Source organism: Antrostomus carolinensis, unplaced genomic scaffold, assembly GCF_000700745.2.
Source record: "Antrostomus carolinensis isolate BGI_N321 unplaced genomic scaffold, ASM70074v2 scaffold22058, whole genome shotgun sequence".
NCBI classification, from domain to species: domain Eukaryota; kingdom Metazoa; phylum Chordata; class Aves; order Caprimulgiformes; family Caprimulgidae; genus Antrostomus; species Antrostomus carolinensis.
Genome location: NW_010332592.1, coordinates 3949 through 25007, shown reverse-complemented (window position 1 = coordinate 25007; position 21059 = coordinate 3949). Strand labels below are relative to the sequence as shown.

Sequence of the window (21059 nt, the reverse complement as noted above, 5' to 3'; positions counted from 1 at the left end):
TATGCTCTGCTACTCTTCTGGAAAGAACTTCCTGCTGGTTCCAGTTTGTTCTTTTGCATTCCTTCTGCAACACTAACTGAACAGCTGGACTTACACCACCGTGTTTTTAACAAGTGGCACCTGTGGCTGTGGAGACAAGAACATGTGTGGTGAGATGCGCTCTCCTCAGTGCAGCACTGCGAAGGAGCAGAAAAATGATGGTCTTGTTTTTATAGTCATGTTTCAGATGATGCTCTGATTCTACACAGTGCCTGCTTTCTTGCAGTTTCATACTGTGGTTCATGATGATAGGTTCCAGTGCTGCAGCTCCAGTCACTGGAGGAGGATATTGTTTAAAAGAGCAGTTCTGCTGTTTAGAAATAAACAAGTAGCCTTTATGAATGTTGGAAAAACAAAAACCTGCAATGTTATTTCTATTTTAATCTAACTTTACTGTGGCCTGACCCATGAAATCTTTTGATTGGTAACACTGACTGTTTTAATCAGAAATATATTGCTCTGTACTCGCTTGCTGCGTGAAGCCGCTCTCCTATTCTGAATTCCTTTTTAAAGGTCCATTATTTTCTGCACATCCATTCTGGTGCAGCATAGCCCTGAAGGAGCTTGCATGGGTTTAAATTCAGTGCCTTTACACTCTTCAAGTTGCCTCCTGTATTTATTTTTTTTCTATTGTTGATTTGCAGCGTAAATACAATCATCATTGAGTGAATTTACTGCCATCTTCAACATTTCCCTCCTTTCCTCTCTCTAAGGGGTCTGTCTACATTGCAGACTGCTGTGGAGTTTACAGGTGCTTGAGTTAGCGTAGTTCTTAGTTGCAGTCTCACTGCAGCCAGTTGGAGCTCACCTTGAACTCTCTCTCATGCCCTGTTGCTTAGTAGGCTGAATTAGTTTGTTCTGAGTGCCTTGCTGCTGTGGTGCGGTTGGTCGTCTTACCAGGATAGCTCAGGTAGTCCCACACTACAGTGCTCTGCTCTCTTAAATCTTTCTTCCCTCTTAATTATTCCTACTCCTCTTCTTCTTATAGATTGACTTGTCCCCTTCAGTGTTGACTGTGACCTAAAAGCTGCTTTCTGCTGACCTGAGGGGTAGCGCAGAGCTTAAAAGATTTGAATACCTCAAATTGTGGCTGTGTGGAGACCTTTATTCTGCTCTTCTCAGCCATAAGCACAAGTAATTTTAACAGACTCAGCTTTCCAGTTGATGGAACAGTTGCTGAGTAGTTCCCATAGAGGGTGAATTAAGCCTTTTGAAGGGGACAGGATCAAATTTGATTAATGTAGGTATCCTGATGTAACCTTTCTCTTCCATTTCTGATTCTTGTCAGTCTTTCTCTCCCTCCACCTTTCTTCCTTCTCTCACAAAAAAAGCAGGCCTGGGTTTGTGGCCTTATACATGGCTCAAAAGCAGTGATGAAAATCAAATGCTTCTTGGAGGAACTCCTTTTCATGCTGTTCCTTTTTGATAGAGCTCTAATATGTGGTTAAAGGTGAGGGGTGAGGATATTCCACTCGGTCACAGCGACATTGTAATGTAGAACCTTTCAGGAAGATCCTCGTTCTTGGTCCTTAGTTTCTAATATGAAACACTCTTTGCTTTGTAGTACCAAATATGCCACAGCAACGGCAAGACCAACATCATCAGAGCACCATGATGCATCCTGCCTCAGCAGCAGGCCCTCCGATTGTAGCTACGCCACCTGCTTATTCAACACAATACGTTGCATATAGTCCCCAACAGTTTCCTAATCAGCCTCTTGTGCAGCATGTGCCACACTACCAATCTCAGGTAAGAGTCCTTGGAGTGTCAGTGCTGAGTCAAACCAGAAATAAATAAGTGGTTCAGTCCTAAATACCCTGTTGTCTCCAGTCATAAGTCACTCTGAACATTTTATGTGTTCTGGAGCGTACTTGGTGGTGTTGTAATGTGCTTCAAAGCCTGTAACAAATTTTAAGGTCAGTTTAGAAGTTGGCATTTATTATTGATACTATCTTTTTAGCTCCTTGAAGAATTCCTTTCAGGTCATGGGCAGGACATCTCCTAGTTATGTGTTCTAAAAATAAACTGCTTGATGTACTCCTCTTACTTCAAAGGCTTTTAAATATACATACGTAATAGGATAAAGACATAATTATATACATAAGCTCACTACATTATTAGAGTAGCAAAACTTAGTGGTTTTTATCAGTTTCTAGCCCACTGCAGAAAATGCCCTTATGTTTTTAGAAACAAATGGGATAATTGTGATAATATGAAATCTTTAACTTGCTCTGCGTTTTAGTAAAGGCCAAGCTATTCTTGATTCTAAATATCTAATTATTGTTTAGATGACATTAGTTTCTTTGTAATTCTCCTCCAATTAACTGTCTCTTTTCTTGTTTCTGTTGAATGCAGCATCCTCATGTTTATAGCCCTGTAATACAGGGCAACGCTAGAATGATGGCACCACCAACACACGCACAGCCTGGTTTAGTATCTTCTTCTGCAACACAGTATGGTGCGCATGAACAGACGCATGCTATGTATGGTAGGAAACGTTTTGTGTTATATGTAACTTTTTAAGTTCTTACGTTGTGCAGGGATGTATTTAATCTCAAGGCTTCAAACGTGGGTATCATTCAGATTACACCAATAGATGTGGTTTATATTTCATAAGATGATGAGCAGAGAGCATTGAAAACTGAGAGCCACCTGGTTAAAATGAAAACTCAAGTATGCTGATTTCGGTAGGATGCCAGTGACCAAGATGAAAATTTCAACCTGGGAGCTGCTAAAGAATATCTGCTGAAAGAAGTTTGTTCAAGTTCTCTTGATGCTCTTGACACAACATCCCTTGATTGTTTCTTGATTATAATTAGGACTTATTTTATTGCAAGGCTATGACCTCAGTTTCAAAACTTGACTTTAGTTCTGACAACTAGTGAAATGCTGTTTTTATGATACTACTAGCATTATTAACAGTATGAACACCACTGTTTAAGCAAAATAAAACATGTGTTGCTTACCTTTCTTTTTTGGTAAGTCAAGAATAAGTATATGAAACAGCTCATGTATTGCTCTGACTTTGACAAGTAGTCTCCAGCATTACCAGATGGGCATATTTCACTTACAGTGAAGTACTGAAAAATGTGGGTTACCTTGTTAAAAAGTAAAATGTGAAAGAACTTCTAAAGCATTATAAATGTATGATAAATCAATGGCCCAGTTCAGAGGGAAAAAAAAAAACAAACCTCACTGCAAAACATGCTATTGAAAGAGGTAGAATCAAGGTTGCTAGAAGGCTTGGAAATTGTCATAAAATGTCAAAACAGCAGATGGTCTCTCGAAAACGTGGCATTTCAATACTTGTTATAGCATCTGAGGAAGACTTTTATTGGGTCACGTATATTATTGACTTAGATTCTAATAAAAGATTTTCTGTACCTTTAGACATCTTTGTATGTTTTCCGGTGCTTAGTTTTAACACTGCTACTTAATGGAAGTTCATGATGTGTCATGAAAATTTACAAGGCTAAGAATCTGAAGTTTAGTGTGAAATTAATTCTGATTTTTAAAAAGTCTGTGTCTTACTCATCTGAAAACATCCTGTCAAATCTCTGCAGTGGTGTGGTAACACAGCTAAGAAATGAAAATAATAGAGAGAAACCTTTTCTGACACTTGGAGGAAGAACATTTCGGCTCATTTGTGCTGAAGCTGAAATGGAAGTTATTTGTAGAGATTAAGTCTTTCTCTCACAGGTCCTTGCTAATTGTATTACTTTGATCTTTTCAACTCTTGTGCTTGAGGTGTCCATGTAAACAGATCTTCTGTTTGCTTTTTCATTAGATTAAATAGAATTCCGATAAAGTGAATGATCAAAGGCTTTCAGACCTTTATTGGTGAAAACTCTCCTCTCAAGTCCTAATTAAAATAAAACCAAACATGAGATAATCTGAGATTTGATTCAGAATGGTTGCATGTGACTTCCTAGCAATTTCCCATTGTGCACCATCCTTATCTTCTGTAACCAGTGGGTTCTGCAGCATTGAAGTACAAGCCCATTTCCTTGGTTGGCTTTGATCAGATGTCTGTATAGTTTTTTCACTGATATTCTAACTTACAACTGTTAGATCTCCTTTTGTGTTGGTTTTGCAGCTTGTCTGTTGTCGGTAGGTGACTATCTACCAGTGCAGACAACTAAGTGGGGTCAAACTTGAGAATTCTTTGGTATTTCCTGCCATGTAATTAAATATTAACTTTCCCAAGAGCACCTCATGTACCAGAAATTGCATGTCCTCCTGTGTTCTTTCAAGTAGCTACTTAGTGATTCTTCTAAATATTCTCCTGCCTTCCCAGTAAATGATCAAGTGCCTGAAATTCTTGTTACTGAAGCCATTCAACCCAGCTGGATCCTGAGCTCCATGTGAGACACTTTTTTAAAGAGTATGTTCTTGCTATGTGCAGACGTGTTTATTGCCTAGTGAACATGAATTGGCTCAAATATTCCCTTAACCTACAAAGTTTACAGTTAGCTCCACATGAGATGACTTCTGACGTAGTGCAGCACTGTCTCAATTCAGATTTTTGCAAGTCTTCTATGTGTTGGGTGCTTGAAGACCTTGCCTAGACGGATTGTGTTTCCTCAGGATGTGTCCATCTGTAACGTATTCACTTCAGCTTCCGTTTATCGATGTGTGAACACTTGGGAAAAATGTAGAAATGCCTAAGGTGATAAATATGGAGCACACTGCTAAAGAACAACGTGCTGGAATCATTCACACCTGACTGAGTGACTATAAGTATCTGTTGCTTACGTTCTGTGTTTTGGGAACCTTAAAAGTTTACCCACAATATCTTTGAACTAAATATACCAATGCACTTTGATTTTTTTTTTTTTGGTCCTCTCTTAAAACTAATTTGAAAGTAGAGAATAACAACTTCCTGAGAAACAACCACCAGTATTGCTTTTGATTTCTGGAGCTCTTGCTCAAACAAGTTCTCACATTTCCTTTTGGCTCTTTAAATGGATCTCTGATTTTTAATTTATTTTTTTTTAAAAGATTCCCCCTCGCCATTGGTACCAGGATTCACTGGGCTGTACTGGCCTTTTATCCTTCAAGATACTAGTACTTTTTTTGAGATAATTCTTGCAAAATTCACTCAGTTTTTTTCCTGCATATGTGGTAGAGAGAAGATGTCTGCAAGGACAACTGCACAGAGACGTGGGGGTTGGGGGGCACTGCTTATGAAGTGTTCTTAAGGTGTGAAACGTTTTCTGGTGAGATCTGAAACTCCACCTTTACTAATGGTTTGGGACAAGTTGAAAGTCTGTGGCAAGTACTAACTGCCTGCCAGCGAAGAGAAATGTCTTTGAGTCAACTCATTGAGTCAACAACCCTCAGTGCCAAAAGTCTGGTTTTTATTTTCCTTCCTGTCTCGTGAGGAGATGGCTGAACCCAAAATATGTACAGTGACCTACACTTGGTGATAAGTGCTCTTCCATTTTAAAGAAAAGTATTCTTGTCTAATACTGTTTCATGGGATATTTCTGCACATCTGGGATGTCCTTGCCAGTCGTTACAGTGTCCTGCTTCTGTTTCACATCCCGCTGTTGACAAGAGCTCAAGAGAAGCAGAGCAGCTGAGTTGGGTGGTCACCAGTAGACCCATCTAAAACATATGATGGAGGAGTGTTTAAATCATTGGGGTTTTTCTCCTCAAAACACAATTGGGAAGGACAAATGTTCAAGCAACTATCTTCCCGTCTACCAGCCAGATGATAAAAAAGTCTATTATGCTCTTCAGCCTGTAACTTCTGGAGATGTGAGCCATTTAGATGTCCTTATTGAGGAAAGGTTGAAGCTCAGGCAGTGCTGCAGCGGAGCAGCACACGCACCTCTCACTGCCACACGCATGTACCCAACGTGGAGTTGTCGCTCTTTTTTTTCCGCACGTTGGTTTTGGAATACCCCATCTGTCTGGGAAGTGTTGGCTCTGTGTGATCTCCCCCATCCCCTTGTCATCAGGCTGGTAGAGTCTGATGGCCACAGTTTGCAGTTTGACTGCTCGGTCTGTGTCGCACAAAGACCTCAACTTGTCTTGTGCTGTTAGCAGAAAATCTGGTTCTCAAAGTAGAAGGTGGAGATACTCACGCCTGTGACAACGCACTTGTGTTAGTTGGACCGTGTAGCTGAATTGCCTGTGTTTTCAGATAACTGGAGTCCTCTGAAAAACTTTACTTTTGTGTTTAAAAACAAACTTGTGTAAAACCAAACCTTGGTTTTATACAGATGCATTTCCTGTTTCTTGTGCTCTCGTTCCTGTCCCCGTTCTCCCTTCCCTTTTCCCCTTCTGCATATGTTTTACTGGTCTGGTGTTGTCTCTAACTTTATCTGGTTTCTGTCTCAGCAGTAGAGTAAATTCTATTACCCTGATAGTACAATGGTGGATATAATATAAACTTCAGAGGATTCTCCAGGGACTAAGAGTGAACCAGTCACCAAAGGTGTCTTGGAATTGTTAAGAATTACAGTGATATAGCTGAAAAAGCAAGGGGCCAGTTTCTGTTTTAATGTAATTACATTTTAACCTTCTTATTACAGTGGACTGTAATAGACCATTAATTGCCATGAAGTTTATTTTTGTGTTAATTAAGAACTGAAGACCTCAGTTTCACAGTTTAGAAGGCAAGCTTACCTGAAACTTGTATTGTTTCAACTCCAATAAGTATCCAGCTCTAATAGCACCTAAGTAAATAAAAATATCTGCATGGTTCTACAATCTTAAAAAAAAAGAAAAAAAAAAATTATGCTGACCTTTCCAGAAGACGGGAAGTATGCACGTGGCAAGAGGCTAATTTACCTTTCTATTTCCCAAATTCAGCATGTCCCAAAATACCATACAGCAAGGAGACAGGCCCTTCTTTCTACTTTGCCAGTGAGTTGGGTTTTTTGTACTAATTTTGATTGTACAGAAAAAGCACTTTCTAAGGAACAGATGTTAAAGGAATGGGACGTGTTGAGGGAACAAGTTTCCTTGCACCAAACCAGTATGTGGAAAACGCAGGAAGGTTCCTTTCCCTGGACAGGGATTTATATGAACACAGGAAGCTGATTTGTCAGTCTTTTAAAATTTATTTTGCATGCCAAATAATCTCTGACTTTACTACCCAGTATTTTCATCTGCAACCAGAAGTGAGGGCTGCACATGGATAGGCTCTGCTGAAAACCGAGGTGAGCTGCCTCACTCCCTTTCGTTCATGGCCTAAATGGGATTTTTAAAACTTGGCAAGTTAATCTCCTTCCTAAAAGGAGAAGTATCTTGTGCCTCATCTCTTTAAAAAGCTGTAACTTGTGTTCTGAGTCCCTGGGAGGAAATAACTTGAGTTACAGCTGAGTGGAAGGAAGCTTTCTGTAGAAACTGCTATAAAGACAATGACTAGATGTGGGTTCCTTGCTGGTGTATGGCATCGGGTGCTTCCTCCTTGGCAGATGAACGTTATCAGTTACGTTACCTGGCTCTGGTCTTGCCTGAGCTGGTGACCTACATCAGCGTAGGTGACGGGAGAGGGGCTGATAATCTCCGTGCTCTCAGTACACAACAGCTCATAGGGAAAGGCAGATAACTAAAAAATCCTGCCTTGTATCTTGGTGTTCATAGCACTTGGAGGAAGCTGGTTTTGGGGGGGAAGTGAGGTGAGGATGAGCTGTAGTTGTCACCCAAGACATGGGAAAAAGGAGGACAACAGCTTCAGGATATTTTCCAACATGCTCCTGTCCTGCAGTGAGACTTGTTGCTGTGTCTGTCTTCGAGTCCGTGCAGCCTATGCCAGACACTTATGGGGTTTTTAGAGTTAGCTCATGCAAGAGGGATGTGAGAAATACCACTTGTTCTCCAAAAATCTCTTCTGGAACAGACTTCCTGTGTTTCCTGAACAAAAATGGTTCTGCATGAACTAGTGGTTTAGGATGCTGACCTGTCCTGTTTTCACGCGTCTTAGTTTGGTGCACTGAAATGACTTTAATAAGCTCGTTCCTTTCGTGGATAATCTTTTAAGTGAAGTCCACTCTGCCTGTGTAAAATGACTTCTTTAAATGTTTGTATTATGAAAGAAACATTTGCTATTTCTTTGCTTCCTACCATTCAGGTCTTTTAAATGTAGTTATCCTCACCATCTTACTGGCTCTGGCAATAGTTTTGAAGTTTGTTCACTGGTCAGTTCTTGAAAATAGGCTCTTCAAGTGCATCTTTGGACGATGACCAACGATGACCACCATTGGCAGCAGTGAAATTCCTACCAGGGAAAAGATGAAATTCCATTATATGTTTTTTGCTTATACCCTTGTAGCTGGGAGTTCTGCTTGATTTCTGCTGCTCTGACTTCTTTTAATTTCAGCTCCTTCTGTGGGTTTGGTGGCTGACTACAAGAGTTTGCCTCTCAGAAAAATGGGGTTGCACTTTTGTAGAGTTGCATTCAGTAATTCAACCCATCTGGTATTTTTTGCTCACTTCATTACTGAATCACTTACCTTCACCGTGTATCCCTGCAAGGTTAGTGCAGTTAAATATTACATGTTAGGAAACAACTCGATGAAAAAGGATGCTGGAGTGAAGCAGGTTAGCCCAGGGAGGATTTCTTGGGGAGAGAGGAACATAAGGCATAAAGGATGAGAAAAATAGTGTATTTGTGCTGGAATGAGCTGAGGTTCCTTGCAGCAAGGAGATATGCAGAGCTGCTTTGTCCTTTTCTACAGCTTTCTCAGCATTTTCTTGGATACTAGATGGCCAGTTGCAAAATCTCCAAAGTATTAACAGTGGGGGGAAATGTTGGCTAATTGGCATTATATTTTTTCCCACCTCTGGTCTTCTCTTGTTTGCTATTGATATGTGTAGTGAGCTGTTTTGATGAACAGGCAAAAATCCTTGAAAAAAGTCACAGTGAAAGTGCTTTAGTCAGGGCTGAGCAGGTGAATTTCTCATGACTGTTTTGCAAGACTTCTTTCCCAGGCTTGTTGGTCTCATAGATTTCATTGGTTTGTCAGGAACTATTAATTGCACTAGCTAAACATGGAAAAACTTGTACATTTCTAGAGCTGAAGTTTGAACTCTGTGTTTGAACTAACAGAGATCTGTACGTATTTCAGACTTGCTGCCGCTCGCCCTGAGCCGTTCTTGAGTTGTGTGCAGTATCTGTACAAGTATCCACATAACATTTTCTGAAAGACACTTTTATTGTTACTATTAAAACATAATTTGCAGCAGCATCTGAACTAGTTCTTACCAAACTTGTAGAGCTTATTAGAGTAATTTCTTAAAGACAAAATGGGGGAGAGGAGAAGCTAGGCAAATAAAATTCTTCAGTGTAAAAAAAATCTGGTACTTTAAATGCAAAGCTATGAATAAAAGATATTATAAGGTTATGGAAGAGCTGCTACTATGATAAAAACTTGATTCTTTCCCTGCTTCTGTGTCTATTCTTTAGGGTACTATTCCTCGACTTAACTGGTTTCTTAAGAGAGAAATTCTTATTGTGGAGTTTTATTGTATAATGTGTCTGCTTCAGAATAACTTCGCTTATTATTCTCTTGACTATAAAGAAATGAAAGATGAATTGCACAAATGGTTGAAGGGAGTACCACATTATTTCTGGGGCTCTTAACAAGTAATGTGGCAGGATGTGGGAAGCCTCGAATATCTTACAACTTGGAATTAATTTTCATATACATTTTAAAACCTCTTGAATGGAGTTGAAGTTAATTGGTAATCAGGCGTGCCAGCTTTGTGGTTGAGGCAGTGGGCTGAGAGCTGAGGAGGATTTCTGGTCGCATGCCCTTTGGCAAACAAGTCAATCCCTCGGTGCATTTATTTCTATTACTTTGACATAAATTCTGTTCTTCTTCAGAGTGTTGTATAATAATGAGGTTGAGAAATTTTCCTACTGTAGGAAACTGTAAACTTCATACTGTAAAAGTGATCGGTGGTTCCATTGATAATTTCCATGTCGTCCTCGTAAGAAGGAGCGGCGGTTGAAAGTCAAATCGAAGCATGGTTGAGATGCTGCTGCAAAATAAGTTTTAGTAGTGAGGGGAAAAAAAAAAAAGAAGATGACTTTTCTTGCATTTGAAAGCGTAACAGAATGGTACAGCAGAAGATACCAACAGTTTTGCCAGTGTGCATAGAAAATATCGAGGTGTTTTCAAAACCCCTCTCAATCAGGAACCAGTATGCTGGTGCCCTCGTTCTTAAGTACGCTTACATGCTCATGCATGAGTGTGTCAGGATCAACTCAAACTGCAAGAATTGAGGGTTACAAATGTATATGAAGTTCATCTGCATTAATAGCCTGAAACTGTAGCACACATCACTGATGGACCATTTGCTCAGTGAAGATAAAATAGAGCTTTCAAGACAGCAGGGTGCGATTCAGTTAAATGTGGTAGGCAGTTGTTTTGTAAAGGAGGGACCTTTATAGTGGCTTGTACAGAGGAGAAAAATCTCAATTAGGCAAAAAAAAGATACTGTCTATATGTATTCTAGTGAGTTTGAATATTTTAGAACCAGTATTTGCAAGCTTTATAGCAAACCAACCTGGAGGAAAACAAGTACTTGCCCAGGGTAGTAGCGATGGAGCACAGCGGGGCTGCTGTCCTTGTAAGACTTGCTTTTGCTATTAAGTGTTGTGCTTTCAGAGGCAGCTACATTTTTGTCCATTTTCTCCACCCATCTTGTCTTTCATCCTGTATATCCACTCAAGCAGTTCTGTGTACCTATGAGCTTAGAGCCCTGCACAGTGAAACCCTTCAGAGGCTGCAGCAGTTACTGCACTCCGAGGTGCGATAACGTCCCCGAGTAGCCGTGAATAACACGGGGCAGGCGGCTGGGGCGTAGCAGTTGTACTCCAGGTTTCTCCCTGTGCCCTGCTTTTCAGGTTTGTTTACTAGGGCAAGAAAACACCACCAGAAAACCCCATCATTTGTAAAGGTATGCTGCAGACAGGCACTTCATTGGCCATCAAATTCTCATGTAATACAAACCCCATTAAAAAAAACCCTGTAACCTGATAGACAGTAAGCAATAGTTAACTTGTCAGAATGATGAAAAGGTACCAGAACAAATAAGGAACAGATTCAGGAGCAGGTTGATAGTTTGCTTTGACTGTTTGTCTTAGCACTATTATCAGCAAAACTAGCCTCGGCCTTGACAAGCTGTGACACTGGAGAGAGGAGTGTTGTCACGTGCCAACTCTGGACTGGTTGTTGCACAAGTTCTAAAAGCAACAGAGGGGAGGAGGCAAAGCATCTTCATTTTCCTAGGGTCTTACTTTCCGGTTGCATGCTTTATGTTTAAAGGAAGACTTGTTATTATTATGGCTTTTCATACTTTTTTTAGATTGCCTCAGAAGTTTAAAAAAAAACAAGAAAAAACCCAAACATTTAGTGTGGCCCATTTTGAAGCAGAACAGTGCAGGACTGCTCAAGGATGGACTTGTTGATGCTAGTTTGTTGTTGGAGACTGGTATGGCTGTAGCAACAGATGTGGTTTCACTGGTGTGAAAGTTTTATGTTGGTTTTTTTTTTTCCTTTTTTGGAATTTTGTACCTTGTTTCACACTGTTTCAAGGAATTCAGGATTTCATGGCAGTGTTGAGAAGCTCACAGAATGGTGGTGATCTGGAAAAGACTCCCTTGAGAGGAGAAGAAAGTTACATTATTTTAGTACAAGACAATGGCTTCAGCAAAATTTTGGTGCTCAAGCAGCCTCAGTTTTCTCAGCTGTTACGTATAGACTGTGTCCCTATAGCCTATGTGCAGTGTATGTGCCTTACACTGACTGTACTGTGAGCAATTTCCAGAAGAGTAGCATGGTGAGGTTAGCCAGGTATAAGGCCAAAGAATTTTTTGGATGGTGGAAATAAAAATGGCTTGTAACACCTTCGAAAAGTATTATTTCAGGAAAAACTAAATTGTATAAAAAATTATAAATTTGATATTTTCAACTGGTCTGTTTGACAAAACAAAAGATGAAATACTGCTTTTTTCTATGTAGTATCTGTTACATTGTCAAACTAGGGAAGATGAACTGTCTAATTATGGTTATTTATAGACTTTCCTGCAAAACCAAACTACACAAAAGCAAGGTAAGATACTCAGCTATTTGTAAGATAAATAATTTTATTTTTTTTTTAGAAGGGGGAGGGAATATGTTTATGATATGTTTGAGATATAGCAAAATCTTCAAGTGCAGATGGTGATGTGTATTCTGTATCTGTTGTTAAATATTCTTCTTTTTCATCCTAGTTTCCACTGGCTCACTTGCTCAGCAGTATGCTCACCCTAATGCTACCCTGCATCCGCATCCTCCGCATCCTCAGCCTTCTGCCACACCAACTGGCCAGCAGCAAAGCCAACATGCTGGAAGCCACCCTGCTCCTAGCCCCGTGCAGGTAACAGAACTCAAGGGAGTGCATGTCTTTAAATTGCATTTAACACGCTCTGCTGGAAGGTATTGCATCAGGCTGATGCTTGACATCGATATATTGATTTCTTTGAGTGGAAAAATGGTAAAATGAAGCAGCTGCCCAAATGAACTGCATGTGGCAGATCTCATTCAGGAGTTGTCTAGATTCTCCTCTGGTTTCTGGAAGGAAGGAAGTAGAGCTATATAACACTGCTTGCAGTGGCTTAGGACTCAAAGGTGGTGGGCTCCATGGCATAGTTAGTTAGATAAGCTAGCAGGGAAACTTGTGGCAGTCCCTTTTCCTTAGTAAGGACCAAGATCAGAGTCCAGCCATTCATTTCTCCCTCTTCACAGGGGATAAGATATGTCTTGTTTCCATGTTATGAATAGAGATGGACCATAATATTGTCAGAGTTTTAGTATGAGCGGAGTTAAAACTGAAAACAGCAGATAAATGGCGAGAAGCATTTGATTGTATTTTGTTGAAGTCAAGCAGCTGAAAACAAAACAGTCCTTGTGATCGTGCTGTGTGCCTTAGTTACCTACTGCTAATAACTTTGGGCTGCAAAGTGCAACTGTGAAGTATATCCAGCCCGTGATTCCAGGGTCTCCTTGTTTTTACCTGTCAGTCCAGATTCCACTTTCCAGGCTTCTGCTCACATGACTTTCTAGTGCAAGGAGAAGGTGAGCCTGGTGGAACTGAAATGAGTTTTGTTGTGACCATAGGTGTGGTGATCCTTAGATTTGCCACTTACAAAATTCTCAGTAGTGAATCTTTTTAAGTTTTGCAAGCCTGTCTTGTGCTAGTTTACAGAATAAACATACCTCACTTCTAGACCATCATCTAAATGATCTTCTATCTTTTTTTGCAGCATCATCAGCACCAGGCTGCTCAGGCACTCCACCTGGCAAACCCACAACAGCAGTCGGCAATTTACCACGCAGGTCTAGCTCCAACCCCACCTTCCATGACGCCAGGCTCCAATACGCAGTCTCCACAAAATAGTTTTCCTACAGCACAACAAACAGTCTTCACCATTCATCCCTCCCATGTTCAACCTGCATATACCAATCCGCCACACATGGCCCATGTCCCCCAGGTAAACACAGTTTAACAACCTTCAAGACTAAATGTCTTAATGCCACAAAGTTAGGACAGTTTGGGCCTGCTGAAGTGATTACCATTCTGTCACCTCTCAGCACAGACTACTTGTGTTATTTAGGTTTCTGTCTGTACATTGCATTTATTTAGAATTTTACAAGATATTTGGACCTCAGCTTCCAACACCCAGTGCATCTACAGCTGTAGTTTAATGAAGACATCTTAAGGTGGCACTGCTACTGAAAGAAATTGAGCTCTCTTCCCAGTTCCTGGCTCCCATCCTTGTCCTGCCCCACCATTCTGCTCACAGAACTGTTTGGCCATGCAGCAAACCAGACTGGGGACATGATTCAGCTGAACTGGGCCTCCCCTCCCCTCGTTTTAGGCTATTTCTCAGTCAAATCAGTTCACTACTCAGGTTCACTGCATGATCACAGGAAGAGCTGGCATACAGAAAGGTTGGAGGCGAGAGCTGAGTGGAGGAAGGCTGAATTGCTGCTTTTGGTGGCAGTTGCAGGCTCTGCATTGTAGTCAAATTTATACAAGTACATCCAATAAAGGATATTACACAGGATTACTAGGGAGTGGCAAGGCACTGCAACGGGAGATGGGTGAGATTCAGTTCAGATGACTGCAAGACAATCCTTGCTGAAAGAAAACTCTGTGTGTGTGTCTGTGTCTGTGTGGTTCTAAATGAATTGCTTGTGCAGGAGATCCCTGATTGTTGGGCAAGTTAACAACAGTCCTTGCTTCAGGATCAGAAACCCACTTCTCTTAACTGCTTTCTTGTGGTCAACTCACTGAAAAAAGGATTTTTGGGAAGGGAAGCACATGATTGATTAATCGAGAGCTCTGCTTAAAGCAGCATTACAAAGATTTTCTGATGTTTACTAAATCTCATGGATTTAGTGTGTTTTGTCAAGGAATGGACAATTAACCAGTAATTTGCTGCACAGTTTCTTCTGCCAACCCAAGTACTTGGTGTCTGGCTTAATGCCTTCTCATACAGGTTAACAATAGTTTGGGGTATCATGACTAACTGTAATTAGGGAGGGTTAGTCTAATAGGTGTCCAGTCCCTTGCTGAATTCTGATAACATCTTTGCTTTGGTCCCTGGGACAGTCACTTAAGCCAATTAATTAATAGTTATTTAGGAATTGTTTTACTGATGTTGAGTTTTTAGCTTTTTCATTGTTAAGCTTTTTAATTTCTCTGCTTATTTTTACTGTGGGAGGATAAGGAGAGGATGTCCCAACTTGACTACTACTGTGGCATCTTGCCACGTCCTCCCAGGCTCTGGTTTCTGCCAGAAATAAGATAACTCTCTCCGCTCTGGTGTGATGAACGCCTGGCTTGTAGAGCTGCCCGGGGTGCCTTGCACGCAGCCCTTCAGAAGGGTCTTGCTGGAAGCTCCTGGGTTAGTGGCACGTTCAGTGCCGTGTTTTAAAACATAAAACATCAACTTAAAGGTAAAACTGTACGTGAATTGTGCTGTCCACGTCACGGCCAGGCCCATGCCCGCGCTGTAGGATGCAGCCATTGCCGCCTTCTTTCCGTGTGCCAAGCGCTTAATGAGCAAACCTCGCTAAAGCAAATCCCCTGCAACTTTTAGTCAGAACTGACTGCTCAAGTCAGGATATTTTTTAGCAACCGCAGGCAAAACCTGCCTTACCCTTGATTTTTGACTTATGCAGTCTCTTCTGCTGTAATTTTTTTCTTTTTGGATGAAAACTACAATCTATAATCCGTGATATTGATACCAAACTAACTGACTTTTCAAAATGAAGTAGTTCCTTCAAAAATCTCTAATGAAGGAATAACTACAGTTCTGTAAGAAATTTTAAATGCGTGTAATTATTCCATCGTGGGGAAACTAATCACTGGATTTAATAGTTTCTTAGCAGCCTCATTTCCAACTTCTCAACGTAATTCTGAAATACCGTGTGGCAGGAATTGCAGTTAGGCTGACACAGGGGATCAGTTGTATTTCCCTTTAGGTTATCAGATGAATCTTGAGCTGTTAGATATCTCACTTGAGAAACAGTACTTGAAAATTCATTACAGAGTACTGTCAGCTGCCAGTTTGCAAAGCGTTTGAGCCACAGCAGAAAATTTTTTATCCAATGTGTGTAATGAATACAGCTGCTCTATGAATAGCTGCTTTGTAATGATGGCTGCGATAATACCATGTTTGTCAAAGTAAAAATGGTGCTGATCCTGAAAGGTATTTCTGTTTCACAGCCTTATCTTCTAAACCTTTTTTTAGAGCAAGAGTGAGATTTGAATTGCAGTTCCTGCCTTTAAAGGCTTCTTGAGTGCTACTAATACAGTGCAAGTCTGATAAAAGAGTTTGACAAATGTCTGTGATGAGTCAAAGTAACCCTTTTTGTCTTTTAAGAAATAAAATTGTAGCCACTACCTGCTATCTGTCTTTACTGGCATGTGAAACTTGTGAGGCTGCAATTACCGTAGTGCTCCGTTAATGGGATATGGTGGAAGGACGAAGCAAACCTTAGATACAAACGCCTGTTATTTCCCCCCCCCCCCCCCCCCCCCCCCCCCCCCAACACCCCCCACAGCCCACATTAATGTTTTGTGCTTTTAAGAAACTAGTGTTTACTCTCTTTTTTTTTTTATAAACCAAAAAAAAAATCGATGACCTCTAGAGTCACAAACTGCTCTGAGCTAAAGAAGCCAACTGACAAGTTCCTGAACTTGTTTGCCAGAAGGTGATCAGCCATCGTAAAGATTAATCTCCTTTTTCCGCTGAGACTTAACTCTGATTACACAAGGACCTTAACTGTGATGAGCTTAACTGGAAACAGAACAAAGCTGACCTAACAGTATAAAGGGATGAAATCACTCATCTTCCAATGACTGCTTAGATGAAGGATAATGTGGGCACAGGTCACTGGAGAGAGTGGTTTGGAGGGCAGGGAGCCACGGAAGAATGCGGAGTTGTGTAATGAGCAGCGAGGAAGGGATGCCAGCCTCCCCGTGCCTGTGACGATCCTGTCTGTACCCGCTGCGTTCTCTGCGTAGGAAGGGCTTTGATCCAGGTTGCTAACAGTAATGTTTGGAAGATTTGTTGCAGAGGTTGTGGGTTGGGTTTTTTTGGTTTGTTTTTTTAAATATCCCCCCCAGTTTAATGCTGGCAATTTCTCCCAGTGCTCACTGTCCAAATGGCTACAATTGAGAATGAGACTCGGAGCCAGCAGTAAGGATTTGAGCCCTTTAATTTTTTTTAAAATTTTTTTATTTTTTTAGTTATTATTTTTGTGTTAAGATCTCTGACTTAATCCCTCTAGCTAATCTAGTTAAAATGGAGTAAATCTCTGGATTTACTGGTACAGCTGGAAAAAAAAAAAAACCAAACCAAAACAAAAAACTTTTGACAGTCATGTGGCCAGGAGTGAGATGCCTCCTTGTGACCATTATACTAAAGAGCTCTTTGTTTCAGGCTCATGTACAGTCAGGAATGGTTCCTTCTCACCCAACTGCCCATGCTCCAATGATGCTAATGACGACACAGCCACCTGGTGGTCCCCAAGCCGCCATCGCTCAAAGTGCACTACAGCCCATTCCAGTCTCGACAACAACACATTTCCCCTATATGACGCACCCTTCAGGTGAGGAGTGTGTGCCCGGGAGACCTGCACCTTAACTGAGCCAGGTCGTAGTAGTGAGGAGAACTGTTATCAACCAGATTTGGGGAAAAAGAACAACAAAAAAAATTTTAAAAAATAATATTAATTAAAATTAAAAAAATCAGCAAACTTTAAGATGTCCTTGGAGAGCGGCAGGCTGCTGAAAGCAGACTTTCTGCATTTCACATGTGTACTTTGCCAGCCTGAACATGAGCTTAGATAAGCCTGTGAGATGCAGCAAATTTAGCACAAGCTTTGCTTCTGTCTGGCTGAAGTAGAGGAAGGGAGAAGCGTGCAGGCGCTGGCACTGTGGGGCTGTTCTGCCAGGTCCTGCCGTGGTTTTGCCGTGGGGGATGGACTGTCTGTGTAGCCTGTTTATAATGATTGGGGGTTCTATTAAAGTGAAAGTCATCGGTCTCGAGGACAGGAGTGATAATGTGGCTTTGGGGCAGGGCTGTTAGACTTCTAATGAGGGAAGTAAAGTGGCAACTGAAGTTTAATCTTTTAATTCAGAGTAACATGCTGCAGCTTTACTTTTTGGGAAAAGTAGGCGCTGTATGACTGCTTTCTGCTTTAAATTTAACCTTACCTAGGTTTCTTTATTGTTACTCGTTTCCAAACAGCCTTTAAACTTTTGTGGTGAACTAGATAACCTGATTTTGTTTCTTGGGGAATGTGTGAGCAGAACAAAACTGCTTTCTAAGGGTTTAAGTAAGGGGGAAAAAAAAAACAAACCCAAAACCATCCAAAGGACATCTTGATATGCAGGGTTTTGTTTTGTTCATTTAAAAAAAAATAAAATAAAAAGAAATTTTAAAAAAAAAAAAGTTCAGCTCAGTAGTTGTCCTGTGACCACTTTACTAGCAAACTGTTGTGTGGCTTGCCAATTTATTATTTACATTTGAACTTTTTTTTTACAGTACAAGCCCACCACCAACAGCAGTTGTAAGGCTCATCTGGAATAACTGAAAGGCTGGATACCTTTTGTAGGCCAAATACCCTCCTTCTACTGCTTCTGCCAACTGGAAGCACAGAAAACTAGAATTTCATTTTATTTTGTTTAAAAAAAAAAAAGAAAAAATTGATTTCTTGTAACATCCACTAGGAATGCTAACAGTTCATCTTGCAGTGGGAGAGATTCGGACTGAGTAGAGGCATTTAGGAACTTGTGGGCTATTCCATAATTCCATGCACTGTATCTGAGTCCTGCAAGTGCCCCAACTCTGCTTGCTGAAAACTGGAAGTTATTTATTTTTTAATGACCCTTCAAAGTTATGAACTCATCAGCTAGCAAAAGAAGTAACAAGAGTGATTCTTGCTGCTATTATCACTAAAAAAATCAAGACTTGGAGATCCCTTTTACTTCTAACTAAACTTGAAACAGGTTCAGTAAAAAAAAAAAAAAAAAATTCTAATCGTCAAACTGATGAATTATTATTTATAAATCACGTTTGATGAGATCACTATCGTGAGACAGTGATGTAACTTTTAAGTTAAGAAAACTTTTACTTTGTAGATAATATAAAATAAAAACTTAAAAAAAAAATTAAAAAATAAAAAAAGTTTTAAAAACTGACCTACTCAGTGTTTGTGTCTTGTTTTATCACCATCTTACTTTAAAGTGTTCTCCAGCTTGAGATCCAAGTGGCAGTGAATGCTTTGTTGGTGCCAGGTAAGCTTTGATGAGTGTTTCTCTCGTGTGCTGCTGCCGTGTCGTGTGTGTGCCCTCCACCATGAAACCAAATCAGTTGGATTTGACTTGCCAGGACCATTGTAAAAATAATCTAAAGGTTTCCAGATGGGAAGCTGGGTACAGGTTTTAAAGAATTCTTTGTGTTTGGATCGATTCCCTGATCAGAAGATGTCACCACTGGGTTTTAGCTTAAGATGATTAAAACTATACAAGACCTGGAGGGAAGGAGAAGGTGGGGTAAGCATTCCTGAGCAAAGAGATGAGGTTAGGAGAAGGAATTATTGGCTCCTTCAGCAATGTGCTGATGAGTTACCACTGCTGAGGAAGTGCTGTGGGTTTCCTGCACTGGCTGACCAGAGGGTGCTGCTGGTTAAACTGGATTGTGCTCTATAACCCACTTTAATTCTACTCTGTAGCTCCACTGTCGAGGCAGGAGCAGTGAACCTCTGTCCATACAACCCTCCACGGACAGCAGTTCACCTCTCAGTGGGGCTTGGTGAAAAGCAGACGGGATTACAAACCCTGTCAATCCTCCAGCCCAGCAGCCGTGCGATGACCTGTCCGGGTGGGTGGCCGGGGGCACGAGACCATCACAGTGATGGTGACAGGGGACAGGACTCCAGGATTGAGTCTTCTGAGAAGAAAGACACAGCCTGTTGCCTTTCTTTTAATTTCTAAGAGAAGGTTTCTGTCATCTGTTCAAATAGTATCCAGGCACCTAGAGAGAAATCAGACTAAAACTGAAAGTGAGAAACGAGTTCTAAAAACAGTTTATTAAGAGCAGATTTATTTTTTTTTTAATATTACGGTAAAATTGCATTATTCAAGAATAAGTTACTTGTACAGTACATACAGAAACAATATATAGAAAAAAACCTACTATACAAGAAGAACTCTTCTGTGCAGGTGAAAAGTAGAACTTTTACAATCCATAACGCTTTTCATCCAACAAACTGTTGGCTTTAATCGTCCTGCTAAAGGCTGAGTTAGGGAATGCACAGTCGCCTCCCTCACCTCTGGGAGCTGCTGGCGAAGGTTGGGGTCTGTTCAGGTGGAACAAGCTGAAATTAAAGTTTGGAATACTGTACTCAAACCTGTTTGTTAGTCAAGATTTTTGAGGCTTTATATGCTTGTTAGAATAAAAATGGCATTGGTTGGATGACAGCAGTGTTCTGTGGGCTGGAGACTCGAAGAAATGAGAAGCTTTGGTCTCACCTCGCGGGGACATGGACCTCTTCCGAGAAGCTTTTTGCCCCAAAAATAGTTCTGATGCAAAAAAACATTGGTGAGGCAAAGGTGGTGTCAGTGTTGGGTAACCTGGACTGCTGGTGCTGTTCCTCAGGGCTGGGATGCAGGACGGAGGGAGGGATGAAGAGAGGAAATAATGCTTCATGTCAGGAACTTCTTCAGAACCTGTCACCTAGAAGGACACGCAAAAGCCACGGCGAGGGAGGGTCTGTCAGCAAACAGCAAGTGGTTTCTGAAGTGTTGGGATGGAGATGAGGGGGAGAAGGTCTGGCTGGACCCAAGCCTTAGGTTATGTGCTAAGCCAGGTCCCTGCTGGCAGAAGGCACTGCCTGTTTTGCATCTTTTATTGCTAAAAACGCCTGTCCTGAGTAGCCAGCTGAACTGGGGCTCCCCCCCCACCTGCCCCCTCCTCGGGGGCTCACTGAGTGTCATCGGGCAAAGGCACCGAGCGGTGCTGCCGGTTGGGTCATGGCTTTGTTACGTTGGATCCAAACTCACATTGCAGGTGCCCATCTCCAGGACTAAGGCACAAAGCTGAGACCTCTGTGGTCACATCTGACTTTATTGCGGGTCTTTCTCCTCCGTGGAGAGTGGCTGTACCTGCAGCCGTGCTGGGGCTCTTCCCATGGCTTCTCCTCTGCACAAAACTCAACGCTGATACTTCATCAAGGCCAATAATAGCCCACATGGGCTGGGGAACTCAACCTGCTAAGTCCTAGGCTCTTTTCCCAACTTTAGAAGAATATAAAAATGTAGGTTGCTATATTCCATCTAATGGAATGGTTTTAATGCCCATTGCCCACTCACTGCTCTCATGAAGAGGAGCACTGTACGGGCTGGATGAAGGTGTGCTGGCAGGAGCAGAGGTAGGGCTGAGTGTCAGGCTCTGCTCTCTGTCACAAACCTGATGCTTTCTAGGATAAATGAGATTTCAA

The 21059-nt window shown here is 41.3% G+C and overlaps 1 protein-coding gene across 3 annotated transcripts in view; it reads left to right on the top strand.

Annotated features, from left to right (window-relative positions):
• ATXN2 (ataxin 2) overlaps positions 1-18759 on the top strand; it is a 44966-nt gene extending 26207 nt beyond the window's left edge. Inside the window, exons 18-24 of one of the 3 annotated variants that reach the window (XM_029086383.1) lie at positions 1604-1788; positions 2395-2527; positions 6862-6915; positions 12275-12420; positions 13307-13534; positions 16997-17165; positions 18104-18759. In XM_029086383.1, the coding sequence (XP_028942216.1) occupies positions 1604-1788; positions 2395-2527; positions 6862-6915; positions 12275-12420; positions 13307-13534; positions 16997-17165; positions 18104-18132 (944 nt within the window). In that variant the 3' untranslated portion in view covers positions 18133-18759. Of the gene's footprint in view, positions 1-1603; positions 1789-2394; positions 2528-6861; positions 6916-12274; positions 12421-13306; positions 13535-16996; positions 17201-18103 lie in introns of those variants that run through there. The other 2 variants (XM_029086384.1, XM_029086385.1) reach the window with 2 other exon arrangements.
• Positions 18760-21059: the final 2300 nt, after the last annotated feature.